We start from the raw sequence: 18,095 nt of genomic DNA, 5'->3' as shown, positions 1-18,095 counted from the left end.
GATTGAAATCCTGTTGGCGCTCTTTGCAGAACCATATGAATGCTGAAGTTACCAATGCCGACTATATTATTGTGACCTGCTGCATTCTGCATAATGTTTGTGAGGACTAAGTTGAGCCATTCCAACAGCAGTGGACTTAGGATCCTGCTGGATTCCTTGACTGGTACACAGACCCAAAAAGTGCACTTGTCCTAACTGGAGCAGGATCCCTATATGCAATGGAAATCAGGGATGTTTTTTTGTGACCACATTGTGGGCTTGCACAGCCCCAAGGATGAGGGTGAATAATTCATGTGTGAACGTAAGTGCATCACAATATAAACGGTGAGCAAAATACTATCTGTCTGAGTAATTAAAAAAATAGTTTGACTTCATCTGGAATCTCAAGATCAAAAAATGATACTCTGGCTTTATTATATTCGGATAACATTCAGTTTTTTAGACACTGCTGAGAGTTGAGTAGAAAGCAGTGTCACATTACGGCGAAGTCCAATTTACAAGATCAATTTAAATTATAAAATTAACAGACCATTTTCCCCTTATGGGCTGTGGGGGAGGAGACAGTTTACCATGGCTTACTCTGCCTGGTTTTATAATCCTCTTAGGCTGTCCACTTTCTGTAGGACATACCTTTGACATTCAGGAATCGCCAGAGGTGTTATCTTGTGTTTCAAGGTACTGGGGGCAAGCCAGCTGTGTATGCTAAAGAGCTTTTAGGCTTATCGTGACTGACCAGCAATCTACAAGAGGAGGGGTCTAGTGACCTACAGAGGAGCCCTATTTAATAAGCCTTTCCCCTGAAATGTTACCACCATTTGGAGTTCCTGCTTCAGGAAAGTTTGCAATCCTCAGCAAATGGGATTGGGTGAAAATTCATGGGCAAATCAACAGGATGCTGTTATCCTGCAGATGTATTGCAGCCCCCCCCCCGGAAAGTGCCCTGCATTTGGGCAGTGACCCTGGTGCAGCTTGGACTTACAATACAGCCTCTATGGACTACATACTGGACGACTTGGACTCCTAATACATCATCCATGGAGGGTATAAAGACCCCAGGGACAGGCCAGACTTATTATAGGATATACATCACCTAAATAACACCCCCCGTTCCCCTGGGATCATACTTGTGTAACATGGGACTTCAAAGTGTCCCCCTCTCCACCGCATTTCTGGACTCCTAATATGGCACCCATGGACTACATACAACTCCCCCAGTGTATTTCAGACTGTTAATATGGCACCAATGGATTATATACCCCCATTATAGTAATTGGATATGCAGCTCATCCTGGTCTGATTTGTATGGTGTGAACATAACAGCCGTACTGGGTCAGACCAAAGGTCCATCTAGCCCAGTATCCTTTCTACCGACAGTGGCCAATGCCAGGTGCCCCAGAGGGAGTGAACCTAACAGGTAATGATCAAGTGATCTCTCTCCTGCCATCCATCTCCACCCTCCCTGACAAACAGAGTCTAGGGACACCATTCCTTACCCATCATGGCTAATAGCCATTAATGGACTTAACCTTCATGAATTTATCCAGTTCTCTTTTAAACGCTGTTATAGACCTAGCCTTCACAACCTCCTCAGGTAAGGAGTTCCACAAGTTGACTGTGCGCTGTGTGAAGAAGAACTTCCTTTTATTTGTTTTAAACCTGCTGCCTATTAATTTCATTTGGTGACCCCTAGTTCTTGTATTATGGGAATAAGTAAATAACTTTTCCTTATCTACTTTCTCCACATCACCCATAATTTTATTACCTCTATCATATCCCCCCTTAGTCTCCTTTTTTCCAAGCTGAAAACTCCTAGCCTCTTTAATCTATCCTCACATGGTACCTTCTCCAAACCCCTAATCCTTTTAGTTGCCCTTCTCTGAACCTTTTCTAGAGCCAGTATGTCTTTTTTTGAGATGAGGAGACCACATCTGTACGCAGTATTCAAGATGTGGGCGTACCATCGATTTATATAAGGGCAATAATATATTCTCAGTCTTATTCTCTATCCCCTTTTTAATGATTCCTAACATCCTGTTTGCTTTTTTGACCGCCTCTGCACACTGCGTGGACATCTTCAGAGAACTATCCAAGATCTTTTTCCTGATTAGTTGTAGCTAAATTAGCCCCCATCATATTGTATGTATAGTTGGGGTTATTTTTTCCAATGTGCATTACTTTACATTTATCCACATTAAATTTCATTTGCCATTTTGTTGCCCAATCACTTAGTTTTGTGAGATCTTTTTGAAGTTCTTCACAGTCTGCTTTGGTCTTAACTAGCTTAAGCAGTTTAGTATCATCTGCAAACTTTGCCACCTCACTTTTTACCCCTTTCTCCAGATCATTTATGAATAAGTTGAATAGGATTGGTCCTAGGACTGACCTTTGGGGAACACCACTAGTTACCCCTCTCCATTCTGAGAATTTACCATTAATTCCTACCCTTTGTTCCCTGTCTTTTAACCAGTTCTCAGTCCATGAAAGGACCTTCCCTTTTATCCCATGACAACTTAATTTACATAAGAGCCTTTGGTGAGGGACCTTGTCAAAGGCTTTCTGGAAATCTAAGTACACTATGTCCACTGGATCCCCCTTGTCCACATGTTTGTTGACCCCTTCAAAGAACTCTAATAGATTAGTAAGACACGATTTCCCTTTAGAGAAACCATGTTGACTTTTGCCCAACAATTTATGTTCTTCTATGTGTCTGACAATTTTATTATTTACTATTGTTTCGACTAATTTGCCCGGTACCGACGTTAGACTTACCGGTCTGTAATTGCCGGGATCACCTCTAGAGCCCTTTTTAAATATTGGCATTACATTAGCTATCTTCCAGTCATTGGGTACAGAAGCCAATTTAAAGGACAGGTTACAAACCCTAGTTAATAGTACCGCAATTTCACATTTGAGTTCTTTCAGAACTCTTGGGTGAATGCCATCTGGTCCCGGTGACTAGTTACTGTTAAGTTTATCAATTAATTCGAAAACCACCTCTCGTGACACTTTAATCTGTGACAGTTCCTCAGATTTGTCACCTACAAAAGCCGGCTCAGGTTTGGGAATCTCCCTAACATCCTCAGCCGTGAAGACTGAAGCAAATTATTTGTTTAGTTTCTCTGCAATGACTTTATCGTCTTTAAGCGCTCCTTTTCTATCTCTATCATCGAGGGGCCCCACTGGTTGTTTAGCAGGCTTCCTGCTTCTGATGTACTTAAAAAACATTTTGTTGTTACCTTTGGAGTTTTTGGCTAGACGTTCTTCAAACTCCTCTTTGGCTTTTCTGATTATATTTTTACACTTAATTTGGCAGTGTTTATGCTCCTTTCTATTTACCTCACTAGGATTTGACTTCCACTTTTTAAAGGAAGTCTTTTTATCTCTTACTGCTTTTTTTTACATGGTTGTTAAGCCACGGTGGCTCTTTTTTAGTTTTTTACCGTGTTTCTTAATTTGGAGTATACATTTAAGTTGGGCCTCTATTATGGTGGCTTTAAAAAGCGCCCATGCAGCTTGCAGGGATTTCACTTTAGTCACTGTACCTTTTAATTTCTGTTTAACTAACCCCCTCATTTTTGCATAGTTCCCCTTTTTGAAATTAAATGCCACAGTGTTGGGCTGTTGAGATGTTCTTCTCACCACAGGGATGTTAAATGTTATTATATTATGGTCACTATTTCCAAGTGGTCCTGTTATTATTACCTCTTGGACCAGCTCCTGTGCTCCACTCAGGACTAAATCTAGAGTTGCCTCTCCCCTTGTGGGTGCCCGTACCAGCTGCTCCAAGAAGCAGTCATTTAAAGTATCGAGAAATTTTGTCTCTGCATTTCATCCGGAGGTGACATGTACCTAGTCAATATGGGGATAATTGAAATCCCCCACTATTATTGAGTTCTTAATTTTGATAGCCTCTCTAATTTCCCTTAGTATTTCATCATCACTATGACTGTCCTGGGCAGGTGGTTGATAATAGATCCCTAATGTTATATTCTTATTAGAGCATGAAATTACTATCCATAGAGATTCTATGGAACATGTGGATTCACTTAAGATTTTTACTTCATTTGATTTTACATTTTCTTTCACATCTAGTGCCACTCCCCCTCTCCGCCCCCCCGCATGACCTGTTCTGTCCTTCCGATATATTTTGTACCCCGGAATGATTGTGTCCCATTGATTGTCCTCAGTCCACCACGTTTTTGTGATGCCTATTATATCAATATCCTTCTTTATCACGAGGCACTCTAGTTCACCCATCTTATTATTTAGACTTCTAGCATTTGTGTATAAGCACTTTAAAAACTTGTCACTGTTTATTTGTCTGCCCTTTTCTGATGTGTCAGATTCTTTATGTGAATGTTTCTCGTCTGATCTGGCCCTTACATTATCCTCTTCCATCCTCTGCTCCTGACTATAACCTAGAGAATCTCGATCAATAGACTCTCCTCTAAGAGAAGTCTCTGTCCGATCCACATGCTCCTCTGCAGCAGTCGGCTTTCCCCATCTCCTAGTTTAAAAACTGCTCTACGACCTTTTTAATGTTTAATGCCAGCAGTCTGGTTCCACGTTGGTTTAGGTGGAGCCCGTCTCTCCTGTATAGGCTCCTCCATCCCAAAAGTTTCCCCAGTTCCTAATGAATCTAAACCCCTCCTCTCTACACCATCGTCTCATCCACGCATTGAGACTCTGAAGCTCTGTCTGCCTACCTGGCCCTGCATGTGGAACTGGGAGCATTTCTGAGAATGCCACCATAGAGGTCCTGGATTTCAGTCTCTTCCCTAGCAGCCTAAATTTGGTCTCCAGGATGTCTCTCCTACCCTTCCCTATGTCACTGGTACCTACATGTACCACGACCACCGGCTCCTCCCCAGCACTACACGTAAGTCTGTCTAGATGCCTCGAGAGATCCGCAACCTTCGCACCAGGCAGGCAAGTCACCATACGGTTCTCCCGGTCATCACAAACCCAGCTATCTATGTTTCTAATGATCGAATCTCCCATTACTAACACCCAGGGCCGGCTCTGGCTTTCTGGCCGCCCCAAGCAAAAAAAAACAAAAAAAAAACCTGTGGCGTGGCCGGAGCCAGGGTGCAGGGGGAGTCCCTGCCCTGCAGATGTGCCCCGGCTAGCAGGGGGGAGGCGGAGGGAGGGGGGGGAGAGAGAGAGAAGGGGGGCAGCCATGCAGCCCCTCCTGCCGTGCCACCTGCCGGGAGGGCTCCGCACCGCTCCGGTCGGCTGGGAGGGAAGGACATGGGCTGCCCTGCCGGGCTTGCTGCAGGGCGCTCCTGTCCTTCACGCTGCCGCCCCCTACAGGGCGGCCGGAACGGGGGAAGAAAAAAAAAAAAGTGGCTGTGCCGCCCTAGGATTGGGCGGAATGCCACCTCCTACAAGCTGCTGCCCCAAGCACCAGCTTGCTCGGCTGGTGCCTGGAGCCGGCCCTGCTGACACCTGCTTTTCCCTAGTAACTGGAGTTCCCTCCCCCGGAGAGGTAACCTCAGTGTGAGAGGATACCCCAATACCATCTGGAAGGAGGGTCCCAACTATGGGAAGGTTTCCCTCTGCTCCCGTAGACTGCTCTGCTTCCCTGGGCCTTTCATCCTCCTCAACAGCCCAGGGGCTGTCTGACCGGAGGTGGGACAATTCTACAGTGTCCCGGAAAGCCTCATCAACATACCTCTCTGCCTCCCTTAGCTCCTCCAGTTCCGCCATCCTGGCCTCCAAAGCCCGTACGCGGTCGCTGAGGGCCAGGAGCTCCTTGCACCGCTTGCACACATACGCCACTAGCCCACAGGGCAGGTAATCATACATGCCACACTCAGCGCAATAAACTGGATAGCCCCCACTCTGCTGCTGGGCGTCTGCCTGCATTGTCTTCTAGTTAATGAAGGGGTTGTTTAAAGCAAGAAGTTTGGATTGTAGTTTAGTTTATAGGTTTTACAGCAAAAACAACAGCAAGGGGCCCTTGCCCCCTTCCCGCTCCCCTTCCAAACTCCCTTGCGAAACTCCCTGTTAGCAGCCCCTGTTTGCAAAGCTCCCTGGTCGCTTGCACACTGCTTTATAAAGCCCTGGCCTGCTTGATAGCCCCGCCCACTGAGTAAGGCTCAGCCAATTAACAGAGGCTTCTAGCTTTCAAACCTTCCTTTGAAGCTCACAGCTTCCAACTGCCAGCCACAGCACACGGTCCTACAAACAAACAAACAGATGGACAAACACAAGCTCAGCACACAGCGAGTAACCCCCAAACACAAACAAACACACACTACAGACTGTCACTTACCCCAAGGCTGTTGTATTTGCTCCTCCTTCACCTGGAGAACTCCCTTGTGAAACTCTCTATTAGCAGCCCCAGAAAAGTCTATGTGTAAGGCTTTTAATTTTAACATACCCACACATCTTTGTGACAGCATCATTATCAAGTAAAAATTGAATCATAACTGCTTGTGTAATAGTCCGACGAAGTGGGCATTCACCCACGAAAGCTTATGCTCCAATACATCTGTTAGTCTTAAAGGTGCCACAGGACTCTGTTGCTTTTTACAGATCCAGACTAACACGGCTGATGCTTGTGTAATGTTTGTCTTCGCTTCCCAGTATTCATTTTGAATTCCAGGTGGTGGGGTGACACAATGGTTCTGGCAGGCCTTCCACCATTAGTTGATATATGCTGCTACCCCTGGCTTGTTGTAATAATTTTCATTGGGGCATAAGCTGAAAATCCATCCCATCCGTATATTAATAACAAACATGGGGTCAGAAACTTACCAGGCTCTGGCACTACTACTACCTTCTCTGCTTTTGCTGCTGCGGGGTGTTCCTCTGGGCTATCCTCAAACGGCATCTCTGAATGTGCCGTGTCTGCTCTGGTAGCAAAGCCTCTTCAGGGACCCATTGTAAGTACCAGAGAGTCACTTCCTGAGCTTGATCCAGTGGATGCTGGCTCTCCTTTGATGCTGCCTGAGAGGTGGTGGTTATAAGGATGCCATCCCTGTTAAGCAGATTGTCATGCACCACCATGGGCTCAGTGGTCAGCTCAGCACCCTTTACCCTGCCAAAGGCCTCGTAGAAGAGGCAGGGAGTTCCCAGAGGTGGGCTGTCATCTCTGACTTTGCAGTGGCTGGTCTTGAGCTGATTGAGTCTCTCTCTGCATTGACCAGACGTCTGGTGGATCCCCAACGCCGCACACTTCTGCAACATTTCCTGGGACACGTGATCATTTCTGGTACTCTTGCTGAAGTCAGACATCTTGTTCGCCTCACACCAGAGATTAACCAGAATCTGGCTGTGTTCCCATGGCCACCTAGCAGTGCACGTAGTGTGGGGCTTCTTGTGATAAATGGGCCCACAAATTTACCCTAATTGTGAGTTTTAACTGTAAAAAGTGAGCGTAAATTCATATGATGTCACGGTAACCTGTTCTAACAAATGTTGTAACGAGTGCAAGAGAACCAGACAGACAAGCTCAATTAGCCTAAACCAGAAAGGCCACGTTGATATAATTCAAAGACTGCTGAAATTATTCTTGGCTTATGAACAGGAGATGTGAAGTTAATATAACAAAATTGGTATTTCAGATATTAGGACTAATTGGTGAACAAAATAATAAGGGTAGAGGCTAGTCCACCCATCACTCTCTCTTTGGGGTCCTTAATTTTTTTTTTTTTTTTTCTGTGGGGAAAGTCTGAAACAACAAAAATACAGACAAAGAAAAGACAGACACTATTGCAGTGAGCTTCACCATCGTAGCTGACCCCCATAATTTCCTGGAGCCCTTGGCCTTCCTGATCCTGAGAGGTGTCCTGACTAGAATGGGCCTGAGAGGGGGGATCCAGGTGACATCGCTATCCCTGCCGGCTCTAGCTGAATTCCAAACGCCACCTGGGATGACCGTTATAGCATCTTTGATACCATTGATGAGACTGTCAAACAAGGGGTCTTTTTCTTCTAAAATTGGACTTCAGCAGCAGCAATGAGGAAATCTCCAGCCCATCTCAGCTCATTGCTGCTGTTGAAGTCCAATTTTAGAAGAAAAAGACCCCTTGTTTGACAGTCTCGTCAATGGTATCAAAGACAGCAATAACTGTCCTTTTGGGGGGAAAAGAGAAGAAGTTAGGTAAGAAGGGCTGGAGATTTCCTAACTTCTTCTCTTTTCCCCCAAAAGGACAGTTATTGCTGTCTTTAATACCATCAGAGACTGTCAAACATGTAGTTTTTTTGTTTTTGTTTTTTCTTCTGAAAACTCTCTACCGGGAAAGGGGACAAGGGATGTTGTTAAAATGAAAGCCGTATTTAATACTTTACATTTCAAATGCTTTAACTGTTTTTCCTTTTCTGTATCTTTAACAAAAGGTTAAAAGGATATTTAATGATGTGTTTGCTATGGTTCTAAGGAGGCTAAAGTCTTTGTATCCCAAGTCCCGAACCTTGTTTTATGCTATTTAATAGCATAACACAGTCATTGTTTAACAAACACCTTTGACCCATTTATTCCATGTATATTAATACAACCGGCTGCTTCTTGTTGCTGGGCATAGTGAACACAGGAGATAGTTGAACCCAGTTCAACGGTCAGCATGGAAAGGAAGGATTGCTTCCAATGCCTGGGAACTGAGTGGGTAGTTTTGGACGTGAAGGTCTGAGAGAAACAGGTCCAGAGGATGATGGTATAGTGGTGACAGACTTTGGCCACAAGTTAGGGGACCAGGATTGAGCTGTATCCATGCTGCCAAAAGATAGGGCTTGGACCTGAGTCACAGCAGGGCTTGGGCTCACTCGTATACCCCATCACACACAACCCCCCTTGGTGGGTCCTAAAACCCAGGTCCTGAGAGCTTACTGACTCAAGTCAGAATATTTTTGTGTGGATGGTACAGAAGAATGGAGTAAGGACTCAAGCCTGGGTCTGAGGCTGGGTTTATAATGCAGTTAGACATACCCAGAGACATTGGAGCTTCTAATATATCAAATATATACTAGTCATAAGCACATACAAAAAAGCTGGAGTCCCTAAGCAAGGTCCAGAGACAGCACCTTTCACAGCAACTGGGAATAAAAGTGGAGGTGAGCTTCTTACCATTGGCTGCTAGGTGTCTAAACTTGTCAAACTCTTTCTTTATATGATGTTATACATATGTGATAGGTAGGTAAGAGAGATTCCCATTTCACAGAAGGCAAGAGACTTGCCCTGTGCTTTGACCACTGGACCATGCTGTCTCTAGAAGACGTCAGGAGTTTACCTTACAGTTGTATTTTAAGGATTTTGGTTTTTATTTTGCTAAATTTCATTTATTTCCTTGTTCTTTCAGTTTGTTGGACAAAGCACCTGATGGACCAGTATTCATTGGTTTGTGTTTTCTGGTTAGAGCGATGGATGCCATAGGCTTTGCTGCAGCAGTGACAGCTTCATTTTCTATTCTTGCAAAGGCTTTTCCCAATAATATAGCTACAGTAATGGTATGTACAGAACTACACATTATAGCCAAATGTCCAGAATAAAAGTGTTTTAATGACTCTCATACATCTTTATGCATTTTGTGTACCAAAGAGGCACTGTAACCCTACAGCTGGCATCAAGTGTCTACCATATGCTCCTCCAGCTTAAAAAAATAAATAAATCTCTAATTTAAATTAAAATGCTAAATGCCTAAAGGAATAAACATGATTCAGGTGCAACAAAAGTTATGCAGGTCCTGGAACAATGGAAGGAATGAGGATGTAAAACTGAGCTCAGTCAGTAACTTATGCAGGAGTGTAAGACAATAACAAGTCTTTATGACTTTCTGAGGATTAGTTGAGGAGGGATTTTTAATATATTCTTGTTGTGATCCATTTGCCAGTGTTGTTTGAAACATGGGTGGGATACTGACAGACAATGAACAACTTGAAAGCTTTTTAAAAATGCAATCACTTAATCTAGTCTTCATGAAAATTGAATTCCATTATGACATGGCGTATGCCATATGACATAACATGACAAAGGGAAATGGCCTGGCTTGTCATACAGCTTTCTGCTTAAGAATCAATCTGTTTAACCAGAGACTTCAGTGAAGAGTTAAACCATCACAGCTGGGCTTTTTTCTTCTAAGGTTCATCAATTCTAGTGGGACTGTTACAAAGTGCCCTATGCTGTTGTGTCCAGCTGCATTGGTGATGGCTTCACTAGGAATAGACAGAAGGGAGGGAGTGCTGACCAAACCCTGCATGATACTAATGCTGTGCCCTAGCTTTAAAAACAGCAAGCCAGTAGCAGTGGGAGGAGGGATCTAAGAAGTGGGTATGGCTGGAGACTTGGAGTAGGAACTGGTGCTGCTGTTTAATTAGATAGAAGTAATATTTTTTGTTTTGTTTGGGGAAGTGGGGGAGAGCTGAAGTGCAGGGGAGGATGGAGGGCTAAATAAAAGTTTAATTGGGGGAAAAAACATTTTGACAAGATCAAATCCTCCATTTCCCTATGCAAGGCCCCAGGTCATGAAGGTACTTAAAGATGGACTTGTTGAACTTGGGTCTCTGGCACCTGTCAATCTTGTTCCTCCATGAGAGATAACATAGAATGGCATATGTGATGTCTGTGGAAAAATAGCTAGAATCATTGTTTCCTGTGCTAGCAGCTAGAATCACAGAAGTAGACTGCCACACAGACATTATAGCATTGTGACAAAAAACAAAACAAAAGAAGCCCCCCCCCATTAAACAAATTAACTCAAAAGAGATCAAGGGGGGAGGGACTTAAGTCTGGTATGCATTTAAGTTTTACCAGTATTTTAATTATGGGTAGCTTTTTTACATCAAAAATAGTTATACTAGTAAAAGCCCTCATGTGGACACAGGTATACTAGTATAAAGGTGATTTCTACCAGTGTAGTTATTCTCTTTCCTGCATAGGAATAACTATACTGGTGAAAGCACTGCCCGTATAGTGCAAGCAGTACATCTTTCTAGTGTAGACATACCCTTATGTGAGCTTTCTTGTCACTGTTCTATCACTTCCCAGTGGATATTATGGCTAAATACTCTTTTTTTCAGGAAAAATCCATGCTCTAAATATAAGCTGATCAAATGATGTAACATATGTTGGCAATGGGGACTAATGGTACTATAACAGGAGGAGATGAAGTCCATGTAGGTCCCCTTCATCCTGTTCTTTGAGGTTGTATTGGATAAAAGAAACCAAACTTAATGGGGCAAACGTATCTCTGTTGTAGCTTGATAGACTTCATTAGATAGTTGAAGGGGCTAAACTTGACCAATTGTATGTAGGTAGAAAAGTTATTTAATTTAAGGCATCTTTCACCCAAGCCCCAAAGAGGTGACTTAATGATGATTCATTGCAATATGCTTACTAAGTTCTCCCCTTCAGGTTCTAATGTAATTTTGTATTTGGGAAATGTAGTCACTTCATTGCTGGCCTCTTTGCAGATGTATTGGGTATATGGAACAGCATTGGAGATGTTTTGCCCCAGGAACTGAGTACATTAGGCATCATGTGAGTGGCTAAGACTGAAAAAGTAAACAGTACATTTGGTCTTCCTCTTAAAAGCTCACTTAGCTTTTAACCAGACAACTTTTCAGTCTCCCTTTGCTGTCCTTGCATGTAAAGATGATGGTTTATGGTTATGATTTGTTCTAGCTCTTGATCAATGACCTACTAATGATCTACTAACCTTTGTTCTCTTTTTCTCCTCCTCCCCCTTTGCTCCCTCCCCCCTTTAGGGCACTCTTGAAATTTTTACAGGGCTTGGACTAGTGCTGGGCCCACCTATAGGTGGCTTTTTGTATCAGTCCTTTGGCTATGAAGTCCCTTTCATAGTGCTAGGATGCTTAGTGCTGATCCTGGTGCCTCTGAACATGTACCTCTTACCAAAATACGGTAGGCTCCTTTCCTTCCACTTCCTTTGTTCAATATTTCAAATTTGAGATGGATGGATAGATACATACTCACTCTAGTAAAACCCTTTAATTCCTCATGTATGTAGCTATCCTTATGAGATCCCTGGAGCTGGATCAAGCACAAGAAGTCTGTGGCAAAACTGCAACTGATTTTAATTGTGCAGGATCAGGTCCTTGTTGAACATAACTAAAAATCATGCATGCACGTGGCTTGGAATGAATCTCATCTCTTGTGTCCATCCCTGTAAACACTAGCTTTCTCTGTTGCATTGAAATGAAGTGAGATTTTTCTACATGATGTGTCTCTTTGGGACTTTTAAACAATAAGTTGTCTTAGGGTACGTCTACACAGAAAAACAAACAAACCCCACAGCAGCGAGTCTCAGAGCCTGGATCAACTGACTTGGGCTTGCGCTACTGGGCTAAAAATAGCAGTGTAGATGTTCCTGCTTAGCCTGGAGACTGGCTCTGAAGGGTCTCAGAGCCCCCACTCCTGCCTGAGCAGGAATGTCTACACTGCTATTTTTAGCCAAGTAGCACGAGTCCAAGTAGTTGACCCAGTCTCTGAGACTCGCCGTTGTGGGTCTTTTTGCAGCGTAGATGTACCTTTTGTCTCACCATGCTATTGAGCAAGTTGGAGGCTTACAGTACCGAGGACAAAGGGATTCCTATGTATTGCATTCCACGATGCAAGATATATTTCACACGTGGAAGAGAATCCATCTGCATGCAGTTCTTTGAAGTCTCATGTTGTGATTGCATTTCATTAGATCAAGTTTGGATGGCCCAGTTTTGAGGAGAAAAAGGTATCTGTTGATCTAGCATAAACAGCCTCTGTTAAAAGATAGGGTGAAACTAATAGAAGAGTACAGGTGTGATTTAACATTGGAGGATCAGAGGAACTGCATGGCTAAAGACTCTAATCTTTTTAGGAAGCCCAAAAGGGAGAGGATGGCAATTATAACAAATCATTGGAGAGGAAGTACCACCTATATATATGAGTCTGTATCCTGCTTACTACTGTTAGATGAGATATGCTGGTTAACCATTTGTCTGTCTTCGGAAGATATTTATAGCTTGGATAAAAATACTCTGAATTATGCAGCTTTGGAATTCTGCAATGTGGAAGTCCATTGTACAAAGAGCTGTAGGCTCTGATCTTGTAGATGATAATGCATGCAAGTAGCAGTCTCATTGTACACACAATGAGACCATACACATATTGAAGTGTGTGCAGGATCAGGCCCATGGAGCATAATTTAGAAATGTAAAACATCACAATGGCACCTGAAAAGTGGTTGTATTTCTTATATTTGTCTATTCTATCATCTTAGTCACTCAATAAGCATTTGCCCAATTACTTTGTTCTAAACTGAAGGTATTAAGTAGGAAAATTTAAGTTCCGATTGCTTTCTTTATTTGTCTAGTTTCCAAGCTGGAGGCTTAAAAGTAAATAAATCTGATCTTGTAACAATGTCCAAGGATGACCTGTAACATTCTAAATTTTGCTTCAATTTGTGTATGAGGTGACTACCTTCATAGCAGTGGGAGAGAGAGAACACTGAATCTTGGAAGCAAGAAAGTGGGTTATAAGCATATTGGATTAAACACAACCCATGTACCAAAGAACACAGTTTCTTTTCTTTTTTTAAAACAGATGCAGTCGCTAGCAAGGAATCATTCTGGATGCTCATTACTCTGCCAAAAGTTGTATTTCTCTGTTTTACTATATTTTCACTAAGTGCATGTTTAGGCTTTCTGGATCCCACTATGTCACTGTTCGTTTCAGAGAAGGTGAGTCATCTTAATGTGCAAGAGATGGGTTAATGACTTCAGCAATATGGAGTACTTTAATCCAAATATTTTAAAATCAATGTTCTAATAAATCTTATTCTATCAAATGTGCTTATTGTCCGTGTTATATGAGCCTGATATTGTATTGCTATTTCTTACCCATTTCCTGTCTCTGGCTAGGTATGTACAGATAATGCATGTGAATGTCAGGGGGTTCACTTGCATGTCATTGGGTAAGAAGAGTATTTTCAGACTTTGCAGTAGCTGCCATTCTGGAATATTTGGACTAACTGAGCTCTTTAAATCTAAATTTGTGAATTGTTGATGGCATTGTAGCATTGGCCTATAAAACTAGGGAAAGTCAAATAGCAAGTGAACAAAGCTTACGCTACAACATTCTAACTTACATAAGAATGGCCATACTGGGTCAGACCAAAGGTCCATCTAGTCCACTATCCTGTCTTCTGACAGTGGTCAATGCCAGCTACCCCAGAGGGAATGAACAGAACAGATAATCATCAAGTGACCCATGCCCTGTCGCCCATTCCCAGCTTCTGGCAAACAGAGGCTAGGGACACCATCCCTGCCCATCCTGGCTAATAGATATTGATGGACCTATCCTTCATGAGTTTATCCAGTTCTTTTTTTGAACCCTGTCGTAGTCTTGGCCTTCACAACATCCTCTGGCAAAGAGTTCCACAGGTTGACAGTGCATTGTGTGAAGAAATACTTCCTTTTGTTTGTTTTAAACCTGCTGCCTATTAATTTCATTTGGTGACCTCTAGTTCTTGTGTTGTTTACTCCTTCTCATAACACTTCCTTATTTACTTTCTCCATACCAATCATGATTTTATAGACCTCTATCATATCTCCCCGCCCCCCCAGTCGTCTCTTTTCCAAGCTGAAAAGTCCTCGTCTTATTAATCACTCCTTACATGGAAGCTGTTCCATACCCCTAATCATTTTTGTTGCCCTCAGAATGCTTCTCATTCTGTTGTTTCAACTGCAGTGAGGTTTCCTCTCTTCTTTCCATTCACTGTGCTGAATATCTTTTCATCTGACTGTTTAGAAAAATCAAATCTTTGGCTTTTAAATTGCTGGGGGGGGGGGGGAAGTATTTTCAAGGCAAGTTATGCTGTAAACTAAATGCACCAAATAGGAAGCTATAAATACTATAGAATTCTACTCACTGTTAACAAAACTAAAAATCGGAGATGTAAATACAAGAGTTACTTAATACCAATCTCTGAGATTTAGATTTCAAACACCCCAGATTAAGTTTCAGCATTCTGGATGGGGGGGCAAATCTGTTTCCTTTTGAGTTTAGACTTGAACTGTGTATATCAGTGGAGTGATGGAACTTGATGAACTGAAGATATGTGGGATAGGGGAGGGAACTGAAAATCTACAGCTGATATCCCAAGTATTGAAAAATACACTTCACACAAAAATAAGAAAAAAAAATATTGACTTCAGCCACTTAACTTAAAATGTAATGATAATGGAATACTTTGCTAATTCCATGCTTTTGTGAAATTTTATTTTACAGTTCAAATTACCAGCTGGTTATGTGGGGTTAGTATTCCTAGGTTTGGCACTCTCCTACTCCCTGTCTTCACCATTGCTTGGGTTTCTAAGTGATAAAATGCCAGTAAGTACAATCTCTAATTGCTTGTATAATGTCCTATGTTCATGGCTAATTTAAATATGCAAAGTAAAAAAAACAGAAGTCTCTGTTCTGAAGTCATAGACCCAGACCCCCATTCTTCACAGGCCCTTACACCTGCACTAAGTCCCATTTTCTTCAAGTCAATGGAACTCTAAAAGGGCCCACCTGCATGTATCCCTTTGCAGGATTGGGTGCTACAATAAGTCCATAAATAGATACAGTAAACATAATGGACAAGTGTATGTATGTTGTAGCTGGTATAGAGCAGGATTTTAGGTGGGCGAATACCTCTGACTCACTACTTCAAGTAGAGCTGGTGGCAGGAGATTATGGGGCAGTGAACAAACTATCATGAAGTTGTCTTTTTCCTATCAGAAAAATGTTTTGGCCCACTGTATCTTCACATTCTTAGTAACAGTCTAACTGTATGAATATATTTCAAATGAGCTCAGGATATGTGGATGGTGTAGGAGATTTTGGTGACACAGCTTTTTATCTTTGGAGATCCTTATCCAAGCCTTATGTGATCACAAGTGAAAATGTGTCCACTGTTTTTTGATGTAGTGCATATCATTTTTCTACTACTTTTGGCTGTCACTAATTGACTGAGGAAAATTGGAAAAGCAGAGGCATTGTATGTCCAAAATGAGGGTGCATTGTCAACTTTCCTTGACAGTAGTGAGAGCCATTAATCTCACATCAGAATCATATGTACACTCTTACTTGTTTTGTTTTGTTTTGTTTATGCTGCAGAAAAGTAGGACTTGGATCATTCTGCTAGTGGAACCCAAGCTTTGGGCACCTGGTAGCAGAATCTGCTTGGAATGGGGGCACAGTGGCTTGAGATGCCCTCACCTCCTGAAAGCCTCCTGATACTATCTGCATAGTATGGAGCAGTTGCCATGGAGTGGGCATGACCTAGGAAGTGTACTGATCACTGTTTCTCCCATGAATCTCCTTCTGGCAGAGGTCCTGTGGAGCCCCAGTTATAATGTAAAACAGCTTTCCCCAGGGGCCACTTCTAACAGCTGATTTTAGGGGATCTGAGGCAGTCAAGCTAAACTCTAAATTCACCTCTGGTACTTGTCATAACTACAGCATCTTTTTACACTTGGAATAGGCAATACTGTGACACCATAACTAAGGTTGAGTTTAATGACCTGTACTGTGATATGATGGGGAGAGAATATTAACTTTCTCCAGACAGTTATTCTAAATCCCTCTCTCCACTTCACCATGTGAGGTGTGAGATGCTTCTGAAGGAAGGGAAATGCATCTGAATGAGTCTCAAGTATCTTCCTTTCCCTGGTAGGTTTGAGGTGTCCAGAAATACCTTAACCACATTATTTTTGCGTTTGTGCTAGTTTGGCAGATAAGAGTTTGGATTTCTTCAGACCATTGATTTCTCTTTCACAGCACCTAAGGAAATGGTTGTTAGTCTTTGGGGGCTTACTGACCGCACTGTCCTTTTTCCTGTTAGGACCTGCTCCCATCTTGCACATTGAAAGGTACAGTTTACCACCTTTTATCTCTATCTAATACTTGTCAACTGAGCCTCTTCAGAGTTTGTTGTTTTTTTTAAATGGAGATATCCCATCTCCTAGAACTAGAAGGGACCTTGAAAGGTCATCGAGTCCAGCCCCCTGCTTTCACTAGCAGGACCAAGTACTGATTTTGCCCCAGATCCCTAAGTGGCCCCCTCAAGGACTGAACTCACAACCCTGGGTTTAGCAGGCCAATGCTTAAACCACTGAGCTATCCCTCCCCTCTTGTTGTATCTACTCACTTTAGTCTGTGTGTGGGGTGGAGAATAATAAAGGTTAGTTTTCTTATTACTGGTAAGTCCTCCAGGACCAACATAGCTGTGGGAGAGCAAAGTGAATTATTTTGTGGCTTATGCATCCCAAGAACTAACTACGGCTATGTCTTCACGGGGTGGGGGAGGGTGGGGGGAGGGAATCCCATTGAGAGAGCCATCTTGATGTAATATCCAAGGGGAGACAGGTAATGTATTTTTTGATCTCGATGTAGCTATGTGAGGTAAATGCTATAGCCTGTGTTTGCTGTTTACCTCAACTAGCTACACTGAGGTAAAAAACTACAGTGCCTGTCTCTCCGTGGATATTTATGACATTGAAATGCCTCTCAATAGAAAATAATTGCCAAAAAAATGTGAAGACAGTCTGCATTCTTTTTGTAAAGCCACCTGTCCTACCCCTATTTTCTTCAAATGATATACTCTGTTACATTTGTGAAATGACACTGATGGCAAGGGTTGCTAAGGTATAGAACCTTCTTTTCTAACTTTTGAAGATCATCATAACCATTTTCAAACATTTGTGGGAGGAGGGGTGAGTGGAGGAAAAACTTCAGGAAACTAACTTGGGGCTTGTCGCCATTTACTGGGGGATTGACGTGTGGCGATTGATCCACCGGGTTGTTGATCTAGAGGGTCTAGTGAAGACCGGTTAAATCGACAACCGATTGCTCTCCCGTCGACTCCGGTACTCCACCGGAACGAGAAGCATAAGGTAAGTCAATGGAAGAGTTTCTCCTGTCGACCCAGTGTGGTGTAGACACCGTAATAAGTCGACTTAAGGTACGTCAGTTCCAACTACGTTATTCATGTAGCTGGAGTTGCGTAACTTAGGTTGACTTAGCCCCGTACTGTAGACCTGCACGTGTAGGGTGTTTTCCCTTTTCTATATCTACACTGGTGTAACTTGAACTTAACAATCCCAGAATGAAT

The 18,095-nt window shown here is 42.7% G+C and overlaps 1 protein-coding gene across 2 annotated transcripts in view; it reads left to right on the top strand.

Moving 5' to 3' along the window:
- The window catches only part of LOC135876602 (MFS-type transporter SLC18B1-like), a 37,125-nt gene that overhangs the window by 15,505 nt on the left and 3,525 nt on the right, over positions 1 to 18,095 (top strand). For both annotated transcript variants that reach the window (XM_065401873.1, XM_065401872.1), the window contains exons 5-9: positions 9,303 to 9,450; positions 11,707 to 11,863; positions 13,541 to 13,677; positions 15,227 to 15,328; positions 16,763 to 16,854. In XM_065401873.1, the coding sequence (XP_065257945.1) occupies positions 9,303 to 9,450; positions 11,707 to 11,863; positions 13,541 to 13,677; positions 15,227 to 15,328; positions 16,763 to 16,854 (636 nt within the window). The remainder of the gene's footprint in view (positions 1 to 9,302; positions 9,451 to 11,706; positions 11,864 to 13,540; positions 13,678 to 15,226; positions 15,329 to 16,762; positions 16,855 to 18,095) is intronic.

The sequence above is a fragment of the Emys orbicularis genome, chromosome 3 (assembly GCF_028017835.1).
Source record: "Emys orbicularis isolate rEmyOrb1 chromosome 3, rEmyOrb1.hap1, whole genome shotgun sequence".
NCBI classification, from domain to species: domain Eukaryota; kingdom Metazoa; phylum Chordata; order Testudines; family Emydidae; genus Emys; species Emys orbicularis.
Note: the sequence above shows the minus strand (reverse complement) of the source record. Positions and strands in the feature narration are given on the sequence as shown.